Source organism: Pristiophorus japonicus, chromosome 18, assembly GCF_044704955.1.
Source record: "Pristiophorus japonicus isolate sPriJap1 chromosome 18, sPriJap1.hap1, whole genome shotgun sequence".
Lineage (NCBI taxonomy): Eukaryota > Metazoa > Chordata > Chondrichthyes > Pristiophoridae > Pristiophorus > Pristiophorus japonicus.
Genome location: NC_091994.1, coordinates 110,113,565 through 110,137,668, shown reverse-complemented (window position 1 = coordinate 110,137,668; position 24,104 = coordinate 110,113,565). Strand labels below are relative to the sequence as shown.

Here is a 24,104-nt window from a genome sequence, read left to right as displayed (position 1 = left end):
GTTTCAGAATAAGGGGTCGCCCATTTAAGACGGAGAGGAGGAGGAATTTCTTCTCTCAGAGGGTTGTGAATCTTTGGAATTCTCTGCCCCAGAGAGCTGTGGAGGCAAGGTCATTGAATACATTGAAGGTGGAGATAGACAGATTCTTGAACGACATGGGTCATGGGGAGCGGGCAGGGAAGTGAAGTTGAGGCCAAGATCAGATCAGCCATGATTTCATTGAATGGCGGAGCAGGCTCGAGGGGCCATATGGCCAACTCCTGCTCCGATTTCTTATGTTCTTATGCGGAGAGAGGGGATCATGGCTGAAGTTTTTCCCTCCGTGGATAGGCGCCATTAATGCTGACTGTTCTGCACTCACCGCCACCTTGACTGAGATTCGTGAAGCATGCAGGGATCAAAGTCTGACTGGCTCAGCAACAGGTTCACACCAGGCAATGCTCCCATCCCCGGAGCCATTTACTTGAACAACGGTTTTGGATTTTTCTCCAAAGCAACACTGTGTAGCACCAACCAGCAGGGTGCACAAGGTCTCGGCTTACAGTCCTGACCTGTGCTGCAATAACTAACCTCACAGCTGGGTCACGGTAATGCACAACAATAGAAGGTGGATGCAAATGGTGATCATTTGTTCCCATCTTAGCTCAGCCATACAGAAGAAAAAAAAATACTTCCCATCACATCAGGCCAAAAATCGTGGTCTATACCACCAGTTGTAAGCGTGCGGTGCGCACGCGCTGAAATCTGGCACTTGTGAACGGTCAAAATGTCTTTCGACAGTCCCAACGCATCCCCGGGAGAAGGACCTTCGCGGGAGGAGATTTGAGCTATTTGCCCAACTCCTGCCCAGCGAATGTCCTTCAAACTCTTACACCTGGTAAAAGCAAGTGTAAGGCCTGCTTTTACCAGATAAAATTATTGATAACATTTTATTTTTCTATCATTTTTATATTAAAAACCCTGTCTTTAAGGTAAGTTTATTTTTAACCCTATTAAAACATTTTTTTTAATCAAAATTTTTTTTTTTGTCTAAAACATTTAATTAAATTCAATTTCAATTAATTTTAAATATGTGAAGTGTTTTTCTTATTTATTTTAAATGTGTGTGTTTTATCGGGTCTTCCCCTTCACAGAAACGGTGATCTCCGTACAAACGAAACTCCCCATTACCGTGAATGGGGATACGCCATTTCGATTGGTTGGTCCGGCCCTTGTGATCGCAGGCTGCATACACGCTCCTGGAATACGTGGGCCTCCGCGCGGGCCTGTGCATCGAGGCCTCGGGGCGCAAGTCTAACATTCCTCCGGGACTATCAGATATCTCCGACCACAATTTCTGGGCCATCATCTCTTGAATCAGTCTGAAGCTTTTGTCTCCATCACCCTACCGAGAAGACCATTCAAGTGTTGATCTCACCGAATGAGAGCGCTCTTCCTAACAGACGTCCTAAACTTTCCTTTATTAATTTTACCATATGCATCCTTGTGCTAGTATCCTGGCAAAGCTGGGAGTAATGCTCTGGATTTTTAATATTTGCTCCTGGGATGTGGGCGTCGCTGGCAAGGCCGGCATTTATTGCCCATCCCTAACTGCCCTTGAGAAGGTGGTGGTGAGCCACCTTCTTGAACCGCTGCAGTCCGTGTGGTGAAGGTGCTCCCACAGTGCTGTTAGGGAGGGAGTTCCAGGATTTTGACCCAGTGGCGATGAAGGAACGGTGATATATTTCCAAGTCAGGATTGTGAATAACTTGGAGGGCAACTTGCAGGTGATGGTGTTCCCATGCGCCTGCTGCCCTTGTCCTTCTAGGTGGCAGAGGTCGCGGGTTTGAGAGGTGCTGCTGAAGAAGCCTTGGCGAGTTGCTGCAGTGCATCTTGTAGATGGTGCACACTGCAGCCACGATGCGCCGGTGGTGGAGGGAGTGAATGTTGAAGGTGGGGGATGGGGGGCCGATCAAGCGGGCTGCTTTGTCCGGGATGGTGTCGAGATTCTTGTAATCATCCAGGCAAGTGCAGACTATTCCATCACACTCCTGACTTGTGCCTTGTAGATGATGTACAGGCTTTGGGGATTCAGGAGGTGAGACACTTGCCGCAGAATACCCAGCCTCTGATCTGCTCTTGTTGCCACAGTATTTATGTGGCTGGTCCAGTTAAGTTTCTGGCCAATGGTGACCCCCAAGATGTTAATGGTGGGGGATTCGGCGATGGTAATGCTGTTGAATATGAAGGAACGATGGTTAGATTCTCTCTCATTGGAGATAGTCATTGCCTGGCACTTGTGTGGTACTAATGTTATTTGCCACTTATCAGCCCAAGCCTGAATGTCGTCCAGGTCTTGCTGCCTGCAGGCACGGAGCGCTCCATTATCTGAGGAGTTGCGAATGGAACTGAACACTGTGGGGTCATCAGCGAACATCCCCACTTCTGACCTTATGATGGAGGGAAGGTCATTGATGAAGTAGCTGAAGATAGTTGGGCCTAGGACACAGGTCTGAGGAACTCCTGCAGCGATGTCTTGGGGCTGTGATAATTGACCTCCAACAACCATCTTCCTTTGTGCTCGGTATGACTCCAGCCAGTGGATATAGATAACCCTGTCTATGCTGTATAATCTTGTGTACACTTGTATCAGCTTCCCATCTCAGTTGTCACCTTTCAAGGCTAAAGAGTCACAGTTTCTCCAGACTATTCTTGTAACTCAGCCCTTTGATTCTAAAGATCAGCCTTATCGCTCTTCTCTACAGCACCTCCATAACTTGGGTATTTTCTTATTTCTTTGTGACCAGAATTTAACAGAAAAAGGAGCTCGACTAGTTCCCTGTCCAGTATTAGCATGACATCTTCTGACTGATGTAACAGTACAATCGAGCACACAATTTGCTTTACTATTGCTCCAGAGTAGAGCAATTTAATGTTAAATACAGAATGGCTTTCAGCTTCACCCATAGCTAATTTCTACACAATCCATAGTCCACCTGTGATATCCATTTTACCCGCCACTTGCAACTTATCTATATTGATTGGTCGAAATTGTATATTTTATCCAACTCTCTTTCTCGGTCCCGATTACTTTTTCTATCTGGGTAGCAAAGGACCCAGTTTAGGATTATCTGTCAACGTGACTAGTTTCAATGCAGTTTCTGCATCAGAGTCATTATTGTAGATGGATTAGGAGCAGTATGGGCTCTTGCACCAACCTATGGGGCATTCCACTTAATTATTTCAAACCTTCCCCAAGCATCACTCTCCGTGCAAGTACACTTTTGCTTCCTTTCCTTCCTCAAATTCCATATTCACATCCAAGATTTACCTTGAAATCACTGGTTGGGTCTGAGCTGGAGTATTGCAGACAATTCTGGGCATCACACCAGGAAAGATGCAAGGGCACTAGCGAGGCTACAGAGGACGTTTATCAGGGTGTTTCCAGGGATGACAAGGGGTTGCCTGCATTTCTCTTGCAGTTACCGCGCCATGAAGATCTGTCTGCTGTACTCCATAGTGGATGGAATCCACATTGTGAATCTGGGAGGAGCTCTTCAGCTACAGGGAGAAGACTGTTGAGGAGGATTCTAGCAATGACATTTCCAGTGGCCGACAACAGGGAGATTCCTCTGTAGTTGGCACCAAGCTCATGATCTACAGGACAGTAGTGATACCCGCCCTCCTGTATGGCTCAGAGACGTGGATCATATACAGTAGACACCTCAAATCACTGGAGAAATACCATCAACGATGTCTCTGCAAGAGCCTGCAAATCCATTGGCAGGATAGATGCACCAATGTCAGTGTTCTTGATCAGGCCAACATCCTCAGCATCGAAGCACTGACCACACTCAACCAGTTCCGCTGGGCAGGCCACATTGTGTGCATGCCCAACACAAGAGCCCCAAAGCAAGCGCTCTACTCGGAACACCTACACGGCAAGCGATGCCCAGGTGGGCAGAGGAAACGTTTCAAGAAAAGCCTTAAAGCCTCCTTGATAAAATGCAGCATCCCCACTGACACCTGGGAGTCCCTGGCCAAAGACCGCCCTAAGTGGAGGAAGAGCATCCGGGAGGGCGCTGAGCACCTCGAGTCTCGTCGCCGAGAGCATGCAGAAAACAAGCGCAGGCAGCGGAAGGAGCGTGCGGCAAACCAGACTCCCCACCCACCCTTTCCTTCAACCACTGTCTGTCCCACCTGTGACAGAGACTGTAATTCCCGTATTGGACTGTACACTCACCCGAGAACTCACTTTGAGTGGAAGCAAGTCTTCCTCGATTTCGAGGGACTGCCTATGATGATGAGTTGCCGCACAGCATCCGGGTTCTAACATGAGAAAAAGGCAAGAAAGAAAAACTGCCAGAGCTCCCCACCCATGGCTGCTGACTCCTGCTGTAAGACATTTGAATCAGCTTGGACACTATGCCCGCCACTGTCAGCCAGCCGCTGATATTCACCACCTAGGCTGATGCTCCAATCGCCACTGGGAGAGGCACCAGAGTTCCTTATGGAACCACGGCTAAAGAGTCAGCATCTTTGAGAGAGAGAAGGGCAGAAAACTGGGTGGGGTGGGGGAAAGAGTGTGCAATTGAAAAACATTGGAAGAATTCCCTTTCCCCCAACTAGACGAGTATCATACCACAATGGAAAATACTATAATGCAGTATTAAAGATCATGCAAACCAAGAACGTAAGAATTAGGAGCAGGAGTCGGCCATTCAGCCCCTCGAGCCTGCTCCGCCATTCAATGAGATCATGGCTGATCTTCTACCTCAACTCCATTTTCCTGCACTGTCCCCATATCCCTTGATTCCCTTATCTATCGATCTCGGTCTTGAATACACTCAACGACTGAGCCTCCACAGCCCTGCGGGGTAGAGAATTCCAAAGATTCACCACCCTCTGAGGGAAGAAGTTTAATAGAAACATAGAAATTTACAGCACAGAAGGAGGCCATTTCGGCCCATCGTGTCCGCGCCGGCCGACAAAGAGCCGCACGGCCCTCGGTCAGCAGCCCTGAATGCTACATGTAAACCTATGAACAATGAACAATGGCGGAAAGGTAAAGAGCACCCGGCCCAACCAGTCCGCCCCACACAACTGCGACACCCCTTGTACTGAAACATTCTACACTCCACCCCAACCCGAGCCGTGTGATCTCCTGGGAGAGGCAAAAACCAGATAATTATGTTTCTCCTCATCTCAGTCCGAAATGGCCAACCCCTTATTCTGAGACTGAAGTATAAGAAACATAAAACATAAACTTAACAGACGGAAACTTTAATCTCGTGCTTTGCCTACCTGAACGTAGCTTCACTGGATTGGCGACTCGTTTGCCGTTCACGTAGGTTTCAGATCCTTCGCAGGGCACCAAAGTAACTATAACTGCAAAGAAAACAGAGAATGAACAGGTTGAAGCTTCGCCATGTTCTGCAAGAGACTCTGGTCCAGAGGTGGGAGGAAAACCATGCCACTGGCTGCATAAAAGGATATTTCCGTGAGGCAGCTGATAACTGCCAGGGGAAGCATTGGTCTGACGTCTCAATACCATCGGTGCAGTGTCTGCATCAACCACACTTTCTAAAACTGCGTACAAGGCAAGCTAGCTGCTTCATTGCAATTTTGCACAAAGCATAAACAGCACACTCTAATGCTACTCTTGGTTTATGATAGTTTGCTATTCATAAACCATAATGTTAAAAGCAACTTGCGACCATCACCCACTGTTAATGGACTTCAGATTCACTTACAGCATAGAGTGCACTGACCTACTACAACAACAACTTGTATTTATATAGCACCTTTCACGTTGTAAAACGTCCCAAGGTGTTTCACAGGAGTGTTTTAAGGCAAAACAAATAAATTTGACACTGAGCTACACAAGAAGAAATTATGGCAGATGATCAAAAGCTTGTTTAAAGAGGTAGGTTTTAAGGAGCGTCTTAAAGGAGGAAAGAGAGGTAGAGAGGTGGAGAGGTGGAGAGGTTTAGGGAGGGAGTTCCACGGCTTGGGGCCCAGGCAACAGAAGGTATGACCAATGGTTGAGCGATTATAATCAGGGATGCTCAAGAGGGCAGAATTAGAGGAGCAGATATATCTCGGGGGGATTGTGGGGCTGGAGGAGATTAGAGAGATAGGGAGGGGCGGGACCATGGAGGGATTTGTAAACAAGGATGAGAATTTTGAAATCGAGGTGTTGCTTAACCGGAAGCCAATGTAGGTCAGCGAGCACAGGGGGTGATGGGTGAGCGGGTCTTGGTGCGAGTTAGGACACGGGGCTGCCGCGTTTTGTATCACCTCTAGTTTACAGAGAGTAGAATGTGGGAGTCCATTCAGGAGTGCGTTGGAATAGTCAAGTCCAGAGGTAACAAAGGCACAGATGAGGGCTTCAGCAGCAAAGGAATCGTATCCCAAATATGGGATCTAAACCGGACATCAGCCTCGTGGAGACAGCTCTGGTTAAAAGTTTCATTAATACAACTCTAATCATAATGAACACCCGCGTGAACAGGGCTTATTTTGTGGTCCAGCAACATATTACACGTTCTACCTGGTATCATATTCCCCTGCTGGTCAGCGCTGCACTGTGAAATCAATTCCTCTGGACACCAAACTTGTAAGGTGCTTCTTTTCAACTTGCAGAAAGCAGCATCATAACTGTAACAAGCTAAGTGATTTTAAAACTCAAATCCCTCTATCTTACAAAATATTATGTGTATCTGTCTGAAAGCTTTATTGCACATGAAAGTATGAAATTATTCCAACTTCACCTTCAAAAAAAAAAAGTGCCGTTGGAATAATTTCATATTTTCATGTGCAATAAAGCTTTCAGACAGCTACTCATAATATTGCAATCTGCAGACTGCGTGGTGTCAATTTCGGATCTGGGAAACCCTGTTCAGGTGCCGATAACTTGCACTTCTGTGTCCAACAGCCAGGGCGATGAGGTAAAGTCACTTCTAAAGTTTGTTGAAAAAACTAAGCATAAAGCTACAAAGGGTTTGGTTGTTTTTACCTTCTCCATTTTGATTTGTGTTACTCCTGAAACTACAGTGCTCTTCTCGGATGTGAGCTCCGCTGAGAACAATATCCTGACGTCTCTGGGCATCTGCCTGGCCGACCCTGACAATTAAAAAACACACACTCAGCGCATTTCAACACACACCTCGATCAAATGAGATTTCCACCGACTGCTGTTAAATATTTATTTATCGAGGTAATTAAATTCAGTTAGAGTGTCACTGGGCGATACAAGGGGAATTGAAAATGGTCTTTACCCCTCCGAATCTCGGCAATAATGGGATGGGTCTTGCCTTTGCAAAGTTTAGGAGGATATTTGGGAAAGGGCGACCGAATTGGCAATTCACTCAAGGAGCGTGTGAGCAGTGAGAGAAATGGGACGGTTATAGTGGCGTAGTATAGGATAGGCACAGCAGGAGGGGCGAAGGAGCGGCAAGAGTCCGTAGAGGGAAGTGATCGGGGCCCCGAAGAGACGAGGGCCCAGGGGCAGCACGGACCAGCCCACACTGGAATATTAGGTCCTTCATTGAAACACCTGTGAACGCATCCCTTTTTGGCGTGGAAGCAAGTCATCCTCGCTTCGAGGGGCCGCCTATAATGATGATGAGTATAGGATATGCTTCTGAAATAGGAATTTAGGCTCATTAGTGTAGAGCCCAACATGGAAGTGCATCCTCAATTATGATACTCCGTACTCAAAAGGTAGATATTGTTCCATTCCACACCACGGACATCCTCGCTTTGAGCACAAAAAGGTGCCTCGAAAGAAAAACTTTCGTCAAACCAAAAAGTCAACTTTGTTACCGTTCCTGTTTACATCTATCAAAATTATTAACAACTAGACATAACATGCCTTCATCATTGCATTAAAGCTTCTTAATGCTGGATTCATTCTATGATTTCCTGCCAATAGGAAACCTCTGAAGCAAATGGGATGTTATTCATCAGCCAGCAAGTTAGATGCCAAGAGGTTGTTTCCCCCGGGCTGTGGAGTCTAGAAGTAGGGGGCACAGTCTTAGGATAAGGGGTCGGCCATTTAAGACTGAGATGAGGAGAAATGTCTTCATTCAAAGACTTGTGTAGCTTTGGAATTCTCTGCCCCAGAGGGCTGTGGATGCTCAATCATTGACTGTTAGTCTGTTAAAAATGTTGGTTATAAAATGGAAGAGAAAATTTCCAAACTCAATATTTTTGTTTGAATAAGTTGAACAATTAACCTTTTCAATATCCAATTTAATTTTCTCAGCAAAGCTGGCATGGACTGGTTGAGCTGAATGGCCTCTTCCTGTGCTATACATTCTATGTAATTATTTTGGTATACACCTCCTTCAAGGGTACAAGCAAATTCAAGTATAACGTGGCTAACACATCTCAGATTAAAATGTACTTGTAATGGAGCTATCCCTAGTGGTCTACTGTGGGACAAGTCCGACTGTGGCAACTACAGAGGAATCTCTCTATCAGCCATCGGGAAAGTCGTCGCTAGAGTCCTCCTCAACCGTCTTCTCCCCATGGCCGAGGAATTCCTCCCGGAGTCACAGTGCGGATTTGGCCCCTAAGGGGCACAACGGGCATGATTTTTGCAGCGCGACAGCTGCAGGAAAAATGCAGGGAGCAGCGCCAGCCCTTATACATGGCCTTCTTCGACCTTACAAAGGCCTTTGACACTGTCAACAGCGAGGGTCTATGGAGCGTCCTCCTCCGGTTTGGATGCCCCCAAAAGTTCGTCACCATCCTCCGCCTGCTCCACGACGACATGCAGGTCGTGATCCTTACCAACGGACCCATCACAGACCCAATCCACGTCCGGACCGGGGTCAAACAGGGCTGCGTCATCGCCCCAACCCTCTTCTCAATCTTTCTCGCTACCATGCTCCATCTCACAGTCAACAAGCTCCCCGCTGGAGTGGAACTAAACTACAGAACCAGTGGGAACCTGTTCAACCTTTGCCGTCTCCAGGCCAGGTCCAAGACCGTCCCAACCTCTGTTGTCGAGCTACAGTACGCGGACGATGCCTGCGTCTGCGCACATTCAGAGGCTGAACTCCAGGACATAGTCGGTGAATTTACCGAGGCGTACGAAAGCATGGGCCTTAGGTTAAACATCCGTAAGACAAAGGTTCTCCACCAGCCTGTCCTCGCCGCACAGCACTGCCCCCCAGTCATCAAGATCAACAGTGCGGCCCTGGACAATGTGAACCACTTCCCGTATCTCAGGAGCCTCCTATCAACAAGAGCAGGCATCGACGTCGAGATCCATCAGTGCGCCAGTGCAGCCTTTGGCCGCCTGAGGAAGGGAGTGTTTGAAGACTAGGCCCTCAAAACTGCCACCAAGCTCATGGTCTACAGGGCTGTAGTAATACCCGCCCTCCTGTGTGGTTCAGAGACATGGACCATGTACAGTGTACACCTCAAGTCGTTGGAAAAATATCACCAACGATATCTCTGCAAGATCCTACATATCCCCTGGGAGGACAGACACACCAACATCAGCATCCTCGTCAAGGCCAACATCCCCAGCATTGAAGCACTGACCACACTCGACCAGCAACGCTGGGCAGACGACATAGTTCGCATGCCAGACACGAGACTCCCAATGCAAGTGCTCTATTCAGAGCTCCTTCGCGGAAAACAAGCCAAAGGTGGGCAGCGGAAACGCTACAAGGACACCCTCAAAGCCTCCCTGATAAAGTACGACATCCCCACCGACACCTGGGAGTCCCTGGCCAAAGACGCCCGAAGTGGAGGAAGTGCATCCGGGAGGGCGCGGAGCACCTCGAGTCTCGTTGCCGAGAGCATGCAGAAATCAAGTGCAGGCAGCGGAAAGAGCGTGCGGCAAACCAGTCCCACCCACCCCTTCCCTCAACGACTATCTGTCCCACAAAGTCTGTGGCTCTTGTATTGAACTGTTAGCCACCAAAGAACTCACTTCAGGAGTGGAAGCAAGTCTTCCGAGGGACTGCCCATGATGATGACGACTGTGGTAATGCAACTACTGATGTAAATAAAGGGTCATGTGACAAGGTCACATGATAGTTTGTTGCAGAGCGATCTTGTGTGTAGTGTGCTGAGTGATATCATAAATAATATATCACAGTACTATTTATGTGCTTTATTGATTGGACCATTTAAATTGATCACCGATATACTTCAATGGAAGAGCTTGACAAAAGGAACTTAACAAAACCTCGCCAGTGAAATACAAGATGCAGTTTAAAGATGTTTTAAATGGCTGAACACTGAGTTTCAATTAGGTATTCATCAGTTGTCAGAATGTTACGATGAGTCAGGTGAGATGAGTTTAAAGCTTACCAAACTATTGAAGTTACAATTCTTATTTTATGCAAATTCAAAAATAGATCAGATTTCACAATGACTGAATACTGTTGCTATTCCTATTTAAGTGTCACCAAAACCTAACCTTTTGAAACAAAATCGAAGTAGCCCATTTTAATGGGGAATAAAACACATGACTGTCAAGTTTTATAAAGTTAAGATGATCAAGGGTGAGTCAGCAACCCAGGGCGTCATTGCTCATCACCTCCCACACAGTGACATGACCTGCCTGTTCTCAATCCCTTTACCTGGTGATGCCATCTTTGATGTAGTAAAGAAGACACTCTGACATGAGCGGATCCTCGTTGAGGTTCACAAGATGTGGTGTCTAGCAGGAAAAGAGAACAGTGAAAAAAAAACACAACAGTAAACTTAAAACATTTGTAGTTTTTAAAAAAAGATAAATAATCTTTTGGCAAATTTTTGCCTGGATTCAGATCATTCTTGGCAACACAAAATTCCTACCCATCCGCCAAAACAGCACGTCGTTAACTAAACTGCTTTGAGATTGAACAAAATCATATTGCATTTCAGTGATCAGTCTGGGTCACAAGCGATGTTCCGTCTCATTTTCCTTATCGGGCTGCGCGGGACATTTAAGTACAGGAGCAAGGAGGTCTTACTACAGTTATACAGGGCCCTGGTGAGACCGCACCTGGAGTATTGTGTGCAGTTTTGTTCTCCTTACCCAAGAAAGGATATACTTGCCATAGAAGTAGTGCAGCAAAGGTTCAACACTGATTCTTGGGATGGTAGGACTGTTGTATGAGGAGAGATTGGGTCGACTGGGCCTGTATTCACTAGAGTTTAGAAGAATGAGAGGGGGTCTCATTGAAACGTATAAAATTCTGACTGGGTTGGATAGACTGGATGCGGGGAGGATGTTTCCCCGGGGCTGGGAAGTCTAGAACAAGGGGTCACAGTCTCAGGATACGGGGTTGGAAATTTAGGACTGAGATGAGGAGAAATTTTTTCACTCAGAGGGTCGTGAACCTGTGAAATTCTCTAACAGAGGGCTGTGGAGGCCAAGTCACTGAATATATTTAAGAAGGAGATGGGAGTGGCTTAGCCAGTCACGTGATGTTCACAGGACTCGATAAAACCCCAGCCAGTTGGGTTCGGGGGATCCACAATGAGGCAGGTGGTTGTGAGCCTGGTGGATGAACCGATAATGTGTAGTGTGATTGTTAAACCTGCACTAATAAACCAACTAGTTCTTAATAGCATTGTGTTGCTATGATTTTTTAAGCAAAGAGCCCATGAAACAAATACAGTACAATAACTACCAGCAATGGGATATCATCTATTGGTACCTTCCTTAAAACAACACTATATTGAATATTTGTACTTTATATATTCAAATTAATGGGGTATATTAAGATCCTTCATACTCTTCGTCACAACATTCAGGGTGCCCCATTTAGCTCCAGAAGTGTTTGGCAGAGTCTTGAAACCCATCCCAAGTCAAGGACTGAAGTCCAACTGCAAAAAAATATCTATTTCAAATCAAGTATCAGAGTACATTTAAACTTCCAGCTCAGTCATAGCTTGCACAGTATGATTTTTTTTGTGTTAAATGTAAAATTGGAAATAACATTATGAACGTCTGCAATGACTGCCACGTCTCACTGCATCTCCACACTATTCAACAGCCGAGGCAATTTTAATCATGGCGCTGCTTAAAAAAAATTGTCGGTTCATGGGATGTGGGCGTCGCTGGCAAGGCCGGCATTTATTGCCCATCCCTCATTGCCCTCGAGAAGGTGGTGGTGAGCCGCCTTCTTGAACCGCTGCAGTCCCGTATATCGTTCTTTTTAGCAGCTTGGTGCAACAGAGTGTCTTACTGGGCCATTTCAGAGGGCAGTTAAGAGTCAACCACATTGCTGTGGGTCTGGAGTCACATGCAGGCCAGACCGGGTAAGGGCGGCAGATTTCCTTCCCTGAAAAGCGACATTTGTCAACCAGATGGGTTTTTACGACAATCCAGTAGTTTCATAGTCACCATTACTGACACTAGCTTTTTTTATTCCAAATTTATTTAATTAACTGAATTTAAATTGCCTCAGCTGCCGTGGTGGGCTCATTGTCTCCTGATCATTAGTCCAGGCCTTTGGATTAGTTCAGTAACTATCCACTGTGCACAGTATATATGTATTTTAAGCAAAGAACAATAATCATGCTCATAGTGCTGAATAAATTGAAGTGAAATAGGATTATTAAGCACTGTAACCGTAGTTTTCAATTTGACAAAAGAAATTAACAATGGTCAGCTAGAAGTTGAAGCTGGCTCAGAACCCAACCTTCACGTGGGACCCTTCTAGCCAACAGAGGAATCTTTCAATCCATCAGTTTGGACGAGATTTGACCCCAGGTCCTGGAGATGAAAGAGCAGGATATCGGCCACTGTGCCAACCACATCCAGTAGTAATATTCAGTTTTAAAACTCACAATTAAAAGGCAAAAAGTCTTGCTTTGATCAGGCTTTGTTCAATTTGGCCTTTCATGAAAAATGAGGAGAACTGTAGATTGGCTCAACAACTGTTTAATCACTTCAGCATTCAACTGCACATCAGAGAATTGGGTGTGTGTGTCCCAAGGCTTTTCACCGCACATTCGATTGACTATATTTGCTGAGCTGAGACCAATCAGGAGTCGGGCACCAAGATGGAGCACTTTCACAGAAGTAAGATACTACGATGGGATCGACAATGCAAGAGTCTCACCTTGCAAAATATTCCCCGAGACAACTAGATTTTCAGACTGTTCAGAACAGCATTTCCAGGAGACATTTTCGCAAACTACCTGCAAGTTTAAACTGTTACCAGGTTACAGTCCAAGTTGCCTTTTTTCAATCATTCCCATTAGCCAATTGTAGAGTGACGTTATTTATTTTGTAGTCCAGTCCACGGCTCAGACTGCAGAATGGTAGTGCAATGGCAAGTGGTATTCCAGGAGTGAAAATTGGAATCAGTAGATTGAAATACATCTCCTGCAATGTGTACTGTACTGAACGCACGTGACAGATTTAACACTGATATATACAACATTCAGTATCAACGGGAGCACCACTGGTTATAAACAGACCATTTAACACCATAATCTCAAAGTTATCGTATGTACCAACCTTCTTGGGAGAGAACACTCCATAGGAGTCAGCAAAAAGATCACATGGCCTTGGAGTCAAAGTCTAAGCAACAAGGTGTCAGGAAACAGAAATGCCAAAGTAAATGAGCGACAGAAAAAGCATGAGTGTAAGGGGACAAACGAGGAAAACACTTCAACAAAATGGGTAAAAAAGTGAGGAGAGCCATGGATCACGTAAAACAAGAAATATAAAATAGTTAGTATAGGAAGAAATTAGACCGCACAGAATTTACAACTGAATTAAATACATTGGAGTTCATGAGACTTGAAACAAAATCATTGTGATAATGTCATGGAATTCCTGACTGTCTGAATCCTCCAAAGTCAAAGCCACACAACTAAGACTACATTTTGATGCCTCAACGTTAATCAAAGCATAACTTCCCATTGCATTTAATACACTACAAGTTACATTTTAAACATGGCCATACTTGAAAGTTAGAACAGTTTGACTCATGATGCGATTTCCATCCATTTTAAATTTTAATGGCAATTGAGAATCGCCTTCGATGGGGTTTCCACTAAAAACCAGGGGGTTGAAATTGTGTTTTTGTATGCCGCTCGTTACCGCGCGCGGGAGGCGACTAATGGGCAGCAAATGCCTACCGTCGTTGGTAAGTGGTGTCGACGCTGTGCCGGCCAACGCCACCCGCATGGTGACGTCACCCAGCATGCAACGCCTCTGTCGTGATACCTGTCATAACAGGCGGCCGTACAGCCTGAAAAAGTGGTCGTAAAAGAGTGGATCTCGGGCGGAATCACCCAGAAAGAAAGGTAAGTTTCTCTTTATTTATTTCTGCATGGTTTCATTAGTTTTTAAAAAAGAGTGGGGAAGGGTGTGTGTGGGTCGGAGAAGTTTTAGTTCTTTTTTTTTTCTAGTCACGTTTTTTTTTCCTAGCATGGCGGCAGCCTCCCGTTGGGAAATTCAGTCAGCCTCCTGAGCTCCCGCCCAAGGGAGAGTGTGCAACACCACTGTTTAAGGCGGCTCTCTCATCTTTGGGCATAAAAAACTGAATTTAGGACTTTGAGTCTGCACCTAATGCCCGGCAGTAAAATCAGCTCTCAGGTGGTGACACAGCCTCAAAAACAGCGGGACCGAATTTCGACCTCTCGGTAAAACAGGAATGTGCAAGAGACTGCTAAATTTACATTTTATATCAAGCTTTTAAGGTCTCAAATTGACATACAATTTCCATCAAGGTTTTCCTCTGTCTGTGGATCAATTTGAGAACCATGATTAACCTCTGATTTACCAACTTCAGAACAAATACCAATATCCTGCAACATAAAAGGTAGCATCATACCGTTGTACATACATATGTAATCAGAGCGGCGAGGTCGGGGCGAAGGAGCGGCGAGAGACTGTGGAGGGATGTGATCGGGGCCCAGGAAGCCGTGAGTTCGGGGCCAGGGGCCCAGGGGCCCAGGGGCAGCACGGGCCCAGCCCACACTGCGATATGTGTGCACACTGGGTCCGTGCAGCAGAGCTGGTCTCCAGTCGTCTTGGTTAACCCTTGCCACTGGACCAAGACCTAGCTCTGTCAAGCCTGTGTGGTGGCTGGTGTGCAACGGTCACCACACGTTAAAAAAAAAAATCCACGCACAGGGCATCTTCCGCCCCTTCAGGTTCTTCTTTCGAAACACCTGTGAACTCATCCTTTTTTTGGCGTGGAAGCAAGTCATCCTCATTTTGAGGGACTGCCTGTGATGTAATCAAGATCCACAATGCCAATCTTAATCCATTCCCGTCCGTTAATCAGGAAGTATATCTTCTTCTTTGGCAGTCCCCAGAGTCGAGGATGACTTGCTCCCACACTAACACCAGTTCTCAGGTGACTGATGAGTCCAATGCGGGACCCTACAGTCTCTGTCACAGGTGGGGCAGACGGTGGTTGGAAGGACGGGTGGGTGGGGGGGGGCTTGGGTTGCTGTACGCTCCTTCCGCTGTCCATGCTTGGCTTCCGCGTGCTCCCGGCAAAGAGTCTCGAGGTGTTCGGCGCCTTCCCCGAGTGCTTCTCCTCCACTTTGAGCGCTCTTGGGCCAGAGATTTCCAGTTGTCAGAGAATTCTCTACCACAGAAAGTTGTTGAGGCCAATTCACTAAATATATTCAAAAAGGAGTTAGATGAAGTCCTTGCTACTAGGGGGAATCAAGGAGTATGGCGAGAAAGCAGGAATGGGGTACTGAAGTTGCATGTTCAGCCATGAACTCATTGAATGGCGGTGCAGGCTCGAAGGGCTGAATGACCTATTCCTGCACCTATTTTCTATGTTTCGATGTTTCAATGGGCACAGGAAACGCTTCAAGGACACCCTCAAAGCCTCCTTGAAAAAGTGCAGGAAGTATGTGTTGCACGATGCTCACCACCTACTTGCCATTTATAGAATATTTATGCGTAAGCCCCAATTCATTTAAAATAGTTTTTTTCCTTAGCTCGATATGTAGGTGTACTCATAGAGATCTAAAATTGTTGCACACCCACAAAAGCTCAGCATAACCATGGGAACTTGCCCGGAAGAATGTCAGGAGTAGATTTAAAATACATCTCCTGTTATGTGTTATTGTATCGAATGGGGTTGGTGAAGAATTGATGAGCACAACACAAATATCTCACCTCAGCAGACACATTGGGGACTCTGAAAGCTTTATGCTGAATAGTTTATGCATTTCCCACCAGCTAAGTGTAGATTCTTTTCAGATACAGTCAGAAAACTCTCAAATTAAGTGTGAGCAGCAATTCACCTTTGTAAACCTCAATGTCACCATGTTGCTTACAAAACTGCATTCTAGCCATACTTCAGCCCAAAGTAAGTAAGTTACATTATCCCAATGCTAGGCTTTAAAAGCTAGATTTAAAAAGCTCTTGCAATCTCTTCCATGTTCCCAGATATAAAGCACATTCATGTTAAGCAACGTTCATAATTGCCGTAGTTAAGAAACTAATAACCCGCATTTACGTAGTGCCTGCCATTACCTCAGGACATCCAGAAATATTCAGAGTCAATTAAGTACTTCGAAAGTGCAGTCACAGTTCTATTTTAGGGAAATGTGGCAGCCAATCTGCACACAGCAAGGTCCCACAAACATCATCATTAGCATAGGCAGTCCCTCTAAAAGGGAGTTCTCAGGTGACTGAACAGTCCAATACGGGAATTACAGTCTGTCACAGGTGGGACAGACAGACAGTGGTTGAAGGAAAGGGTGGGTGGGGAGTCTGGGTTTGTCGCACGCTCCTTCCGCTGCCTGCGCTTGTTTTCTGCATGCTCTCGGCGACGAGACTCGAGGTGCTCAGCGCCCTCCCGGATGCTCTTCCTCCACTTAGGACGGTCTTTGGCCAGGGACTCCCAGGTGTCGGTGGGGATGTTGCACTTAATCAAGGAGGCTTTGAGAGTGTCCCTGAAATGTTTCCTCTGCCCACCTGGGGCTCGCTTGCCGTGTAGGAGTTCAGAGTAGAGCGCTTGCTTTGGGAGTCTCGTGTCGGGCACGTGGACGATGTGGCCCGCCCAACGGAGCTGGTCGAGTGTGGCCAGTGCATCGATGCTGGCCTGATCGAGAACACTGACGTTGGTGCATCTATCTTCCCAGGGAATTTGCACGATCTTGTGGAGATAAATGACCAGGTCATCGACCTGCAACGTTAACCCTATTTCTTTCTCCACTGATGCTACCTGACCTGCTCAGTGTTTTCAGCATTTTCTGTTTTTATTAAATGACCAAGTAATCTGATTTTTGGTGGTGCTGATCGGAGGATAGATGCGCTAGGGCACTGGGGATAACTCCCCCTCTCTTTAACTAGTGCAATGGGATGTTTACATCCACCCGAGAGCGCAGATGGGGCCTCGGTTTAACATCTCATCGAAAAGCTGGGACCCGAGACCATCCTGCACAGTCTCAGTACTGAACAGAAATGTCATCCTAGATTATGGAGTGGGGCTTGAACAAAACAGTTCAGAGAAGGTTCACTAGGTTTATTCCTGGGATGAAGGGGTTGTCTTATGTGGAAAGATTGAGCAGTTTGGGCCTGCACTCATTGGAGTTTAGAAGAATGAGGGGTGATCTTATTGAAACATATAAGGGTAGATGCTGAGAGGATGTTTCCCCTCGTGGGGAATCTAGAACTAGGAGCATATAAGGGATAAGGGAATAAAGGGTTATGGGGAACGGGTAGGGAACTGAAGCTGAGGACAGGATCAGATGAGCCATGATCTTATTGAATGGCGGAGCAGGCTCAAGGGGCCAAATGGACGACTCCTGCTCCTACTTCTTATGTTCTTATAAGGGGTTGCCCATTTACGACAGAGATGAGGAGGAATTTCTTCTCTTAGAGGATCGTGAATCTTTGGAGTTCTCTACCCCAGAGAACTATGGAGGCTGAGACATTCAATATATTCAAGGCTGAGAAAGATAGATTCTTGAACTACAGGGAAGTTAAGGGTTATGGGGAGCGGGTGGGGAAGTGGAGTTGAGGCCAAGACCAGATCAGCCATGATCTTACTGAATGGCGGAGCAGGCTCGAGGGGCCGCATGGCCTACTCCTGCTCCTATTTCTACATTACAATAGTGACTCCACTCCGAAAGTACTTCATTGGCTGTAAAGCGCTTTGAGACGTCTGGTGGTCGTGAAAGGCGCTATATAAATGCACGTTTTTCTTTCTATTTATGTTCTTACAACCTTCTGACTCGGAGGCCAGAATGCTACCACTGAGCCAAGGGTGGTACAGTTCTACGTAAGAGATCTACAATTGAAAACTGCACCAGTTCATCTGTGCACCAGCATAAATCGAGCCTTTGATTTAAACACTGCAAATCAGGGGAGTATTTCATCAAAATTTTCTCTTCGGCTGATTTTTGTTCAAACATTTAAACTTTTACTGCGCTATGCAGCATTGTATCAAGAACATGAATGTAATTCAACTTTTACCAAAATGAGTAATATGCAACTCCCCAGATAAAACTGATCATGTACTCTGACCAAATCTGTGCTGTTTCGTGTCTAGGTGTAATGGGTTTGAGAAGCTGGCAGCAACTGCACTGCATCAAGTGACAAGAACAATGGGCCAGAATTTGCTGCAGTGGGTATCTCGCAAAATGTGCCACGAGTTGGGCTTTTTCCCCCCGTCACCCTTCAGTTCCAACGATTATTGCAGCGTAAACTGCTGGAAGAACGAGTTGATAACGAGGGCAACAGGACATCTGGGGTGTTGGTGATCGATGGGACCAACAGTATAACTCCTTAACCAATTAAAATTAAGGATAGAGAAAGAAACTGAGACAGTTTTAGAGGAGGAAATAGGGTGAATTAAGGAGTAAAATTCGGCACCAAACTGGCCGGCCTCCCACATTCCACCTTCCGTAAACTTGAGTTCATCCAAAACTCTGCTGCTCATGTCCCAACTCGCACCAAGTCCCGTTCAGCCATCACCCCTGTGCTCGTTGACCTACACTGGCTCCTGTTTAAGTAACACCTCAATTTTAAAATGTTCATCCTTGTTTTCAAATCCCTCCATGGTCTCGCCCCTCCCTATCTCTGTAACTTCCTCCAGACAACCCCTCAGAGATATCTGCACTCCTCCAATTCTGGCCTCTCGAGCAGCCCCAATTGTAATCACCACACCATTGGTGGCCATGCCTTCAGCTGGCAAGGTCCTAAGCTCTGGAATTCCTTCCCTAAACCTCTCCGCCTCTCTTTCCTCCTTCAAGACGCTCAAGACCTACCTCTTTGACCAAGGACACCTGCCCTAATATCTCCTTATGTTTAAAATATTTCCAGTTCAGAGGACTGCCTGGGAGCATCTACAGCTCATATTTGATTCTCTCCATTAATGGCAGCAAAGACCCAACACACCCACTGACACACTCAACACCAAAATCTAGCTGACATTCGAAAACTAATGACGCCCATGTGGTTGGGGAGGTGGGGACAGGCAGGGCTCAGGCCTGGGTATTCAATCACAGGAGCGTAATAAATAACCGGACAACCATTAAACTGGAAGCCAAGGAGAAGGTTAATAACTCTGCCTGCCCCTCCAAACAGAGGGCAACAGCTCAAAAATAGTGTGGCTTTGACTGAGACGGGTAAAAGTGTACATTCTTTTTAACCTTATAAACTCAATGAAACATTTTCACGAGAGGTATTACCACTGCCAAGGTTTTACCACCAGTAAGTTTAGTCTCAGACTCATGAACTTAATGTCATAAACCAACCTTTTTAGGAGTAAATATTTCATCTGATTCAAACAACTCAGATGTCCGGTTGTAAATCTGAACAGGATGCGATGGTAGAAAACAGGAACAAAATGTAAAATTTAAGAATATGACAATGACAAACAAATAATTAAATGGCTTTGCACTGGTGTGCACACAATGGTCTTAAATTCCTGCCCTGGCTTTACACTCAAGATAATAATGGTTTTAAAAGGAAAAAGTTGTAAAGCAAGTATTATTTGTATAATTCCCTTCATAGGAACTTCACGATTGTAAAGATTAAAAAGTGTGGACAATACCACTTGCTATTACTTGTTGAAATGGTGAATCAGCCCTGCACAATGTACCCACCTAAAGTTCAAATGTGTAAAAGTCACAAGAATGAAGGGCCATCAATAGCAGAACAGACCCTAAAGCATCCTCACTATGGCAACCAAGTATATTGCACATTTTAATTTTAAATAAAATTTAGAATTTAAAAAAACGGAAGATTCCGCCCATCATTTTCCTGTGACACGATTAATGTGCATATAACTGAATAATCGCTGTGTAACTGTTTAATTCACACAGTGACAGTCAAACCACCGATGCTCAAAATGCTTGTATATTTTGGGTCAGTTCCACTCAAAGTAATTCAGTGCTGCACCAACACTGTCCATGCTTTAATTAGGAGGTGGTAATTTTGGTAAATAATCTAGCCGAAAAGAATAGGCATCAAACATGGGAAAGCAACCCGTAAAACAAATGGAACACTATTATTCCTGGGTGTTTAATGGAGATATTTGACAAACATGATCAGCCCTTTCCACATTCATCAACGCACATTGAAATAATCCATGGAGTAATATGTTTCAAAGGTATTTTGCAGTGTTGCATAAATATAATTATAATATCCTGTAAGAATTTCTAACACCTTGACTTTTGACCAATACACACCAGTGCAAGTGTTAAACACAAGATGTAAAGCAGTCATACGAATGAGGTGTGAAATGTAACCACAGTAGACATTGCCAGTAAATGAGTGACAGAAACCAAAACAGTGACTGTACAAAATAATAAGCTGCAGGGAAAATTAAACAGCAAATAGTTACAGGAGTAAAGTAGATGATGCAACTGAATAAAGTAATCGCATGATTAACTTTACTGCAGATATCTGTGCCAGCTTCTTGTTACACGTTCAAAGAGGGCTTCATACAAGGGGTCTACCTTTTTCGGAGAGAATACTCCCAAAGTGCCGCCATCCTCTCGTATAGCAACTCCCATTTCCGCCAAAAGAGCCTCTCTAGAATCAGAGAAAGGTCATTAACAGTCAGCGGTTAATGAATGGTTTGAGCTCAGCTCCACAAAGAGCTCTGATTATGCTGCCACAACAAATGAGAATAAGCAAAAGGCACTAAATCAAAACAACAGAGAGGCGTTGCAAAACACAGAGAAAGCATTTGAGGATTTACTGAAAAGGCAACTTCAACTTCAAATGGAAAAGTCGGCACGGCCCGAATGTTAAGGGGTTGCAATTCGTTTTTTTAACGCCACCCATTGCCGCCGGAGAGGGGCGGCTAAGTCCTTACCATCGGCGGCGACTGGGTTCCTGGGCTCACGGTAAGTTTAGTTGGACGGTGGGGGCAGCGCTGAGACGTACCGCTGTACGTTCGGCCGCCACCCACGTGGTGACATCATTGAGCGTACAACGCCCCCCTTACTGCCGCCGCGAGATTCGATGAGTATAGTGGCTTTACCGGCAGGCGTCCATACAGCCTGGGAAAGCTGGTGAGACATCAGGGGTCCCGGGACAGGAGTGTCCAGGAATCAAGGTAAGTACTTAGGTTTTTTTTTTGGCATTTAGGTATTAATGGGACCAGTGAGGAAGTGTGGGTGTGGGTCAGGGAAAGTGTCGGAAACTTATTTTTTCATTTTTTTTTTTAAACTCAGCCGACCGTGGGGAAATTGGGTCGGTCTCCTGAGCTCCCGCCCCGTGGATCCCCGAGGGCGAGTGTGCACCATCACTTTTAGCGCGGCTCTCTCATCCTTGGGCGGCAAAACTGAATTTTGCACAGTTTGAGGAGGCACCGACCGCCCGCTGTTAAAATCAGCGCTCAGCCGGTGTCACCGCCCCAAACACAGCGGGACCGGATTTCGGTCCCCAAGTCTGATGTCACCAACTGCTGCATTTACCGCCAACTGCTGCATTTATTACATGAAGCAGAAAAATAGATATCAAAATAGGGAATTTCAGGAGCATTCAACAAAACATTTTAAAAAGCCACTATACATCAGTACCAGCAGTGCCTTCTAAACAAAGGGAAGTTAACTTTGATTTATGTAGTTGTAGACCCATATAATCCATCTTTAACTTGCAGAATTAAGCATTTAACATCCAAACTGCATCTTTTCAGGTATATTTTGCAACAAAGCAGTCACTGCAGCAATAGAACTACTGGCCCCAAGTTTCGTGCCGCGGTGAAAATGGCGCACCTCCGAGCTGGGCGCCTGTTTTTCGCGCCGAAAACTGCGCCTAAAAAAAACTCCGATATTCTCGAGCTCCTTGGAGCGCGGCGCGCTCTTCGCAGCAGGGGGCGGAGCCTAACACTCGCGCCGATTTTCTAAGTAGCAGGGGGCGGGTACAATTTAAATTAGCCTTCGTGGTGCCGGCAACCCTGCGCGTGCGCATTGGAGCGTGCGCGCACGCGCAGTCTCAAACAAACATTGGCACTCGGCCATTTTTTTAAATACTGCAGAAAAAGTGAAGATTTGTTTCTTGGACCCCTGCAAAGGCTTGTAATTTAATTTTTTTTTGATATTTCTGTGTGTGAGGGAGTGCTTTTAGCAGCACTGCTGAATAAATCACCTGCTGAAATCAGTGAGTTCAGCTTTTCACTGCTAAACTTGCAGAACCAGTGCCGCATTGGTGCATGCAAATTAAGGACTGTGTGTTTGAAGAAATAAGAGTGCCAATTCAACTTTGCAATAATATGTGGTGTTGACAATGCAGCACCCAATTTAAATATAAAACTGTCGATGTGGCTGCCTCTCTCTGTCCAAATGGCCTCAGTCCCCCTCACAGCTCGAAGGCTGCTGCTGATTCTTCGGCTGCCGGCCAGCCACTGACGCCGCTGCTATCTCATGGCCGAATGGCCTCGGGTCCGTCCGGTGCTGCTTCTTCGCGGCCAGCCACGAAGAGAATGAAGGCCTGCCTCAAGCACTGCAGCTCAGCTCGAAGCTTGTTGCCGCTGCCGTCGAGACACTGACGCCACACCCCTGCCTGTCTCCAACATGAAAGGCCTGCCTGAAGCACTTTCACACAGGTAGGAACATGGTTTATTTAATCTTTTCTTTGCTTATAAATTTTTATTCAGGTTGGATTTATTTGTATAATATTTGTATAAGTATAACTAAGGATTGATTGTAGAATTTAATGACTTCCCTTCCCCCCTCCCCCTCCCACCATTCCCTACGCCTAATTTGTAACCTACGCCTGATTTTCTAAAGTGTAGACAAGGTTTTTTCGAGCGTACAAAAATCTTCAATTACTCCATTCTAAGTTAGTTTGGAGTAAGTTTTCACTGACGAAACTTTGAAATCAGGCGTAAGTGGCCGGACACGCCCCCTTTTGAAAAATAAATTCTGTTCCAAAGTGAAACTGTTCTAACTGACTAGAACTGGAGCAAACTAAATGTGGAGAATTCCGATTTCTAAGATACTCCGTTCTACACCAGTTGCTCCTAAAAATCAGGAGCAAATCATGTGGAAACTTGGGGCCACTGTAACTGCAGTTGCAGAGCGAGGATCTCAAGTTGAACGTTTAGCTGCAAGATTCGGAACTTGGTTTCTAAACTTTTTCAAAAAGTGGCTGAAATGTTCGCAAACTGAAAATTATGCCATTTAATTAATTTTTTTAAATTGTTCTCATTGACCTAAAGTCAGGAAACTGTGGTCCATTTCCCAGGCCGTCAGGGAAAGGATCACACAGTTTCAGTGATATGTAGATCGTGACAGAACTGGGGATACGAGCAACACCCCCGGTAAAAGGACAGTTTTAAAACTTTTACATTTTAGATACCATCCACTTATTGCCAATTTCAATCTCTGACCATTACGGTCGGCCATCAACTGTGGCTGCATAATGAAGGGAGGATTATTTTGGGGGAGGGGGTCCCAGTGATAGTCACTTTACAAGTACAAGAACACAAAACGAAAGCTATGTTTCTAAAAGGCAATTTGCACTTGGCACTACAGCAAGTTGTTATCTCATTCTTGTACATTATCTTGAAGATAATTGCGCCAATGACTTGGAAAGTGATTGAAATTTGCTTGCACAGGGCAAGTTAGCAAACCCAAACTATATTTTGCAGGGCGTCATATCTAAGAATCACTCAAATGTCAGTGCAAGGGGTATTGCAGTTGTGAGAGGCGGTCTGGTT

The 24,104-nt window shown here is 45.6% G+C and overlaps 1 protein-coding gene across 18 annotated transcripts in view; it reads right to left on the bottom strand.

Annotated features, from left to right (window-relative positions):
* The window catches only part of kif1b (kinesin family member 1B), a 327,704-nt gene that overhangs the window by 130,477 nt on the left and 173,123 nt on the right, over positions 1-24,104 (bottom strand). For all 18 annotated transcript variants that reach the window (XM_070860541.1, XM_070860555.1, XM_070860547.1 and 15 more), the window contains 4 exons: positions 20,893-20,968; positions 10,587-10,666; positions 6,998-7,104; positions 5,284-5,367 (listed from right to left, as the gene is read on the bottom strand). In XM_070860541.1, coding sequence (XP_070716642.1) covers positions 5,284-5,367; positions 6,998-7,104; positions 10,587-10,666; positions 20,893-20,968 — 347 coding nt within the window. The remainder of the gene's footprint in view (positions 1-5,283; positions 5,368-6,997; positions 7,105-10,586; positions 10,667-20,892; positions 20,969-24,104) is intronic.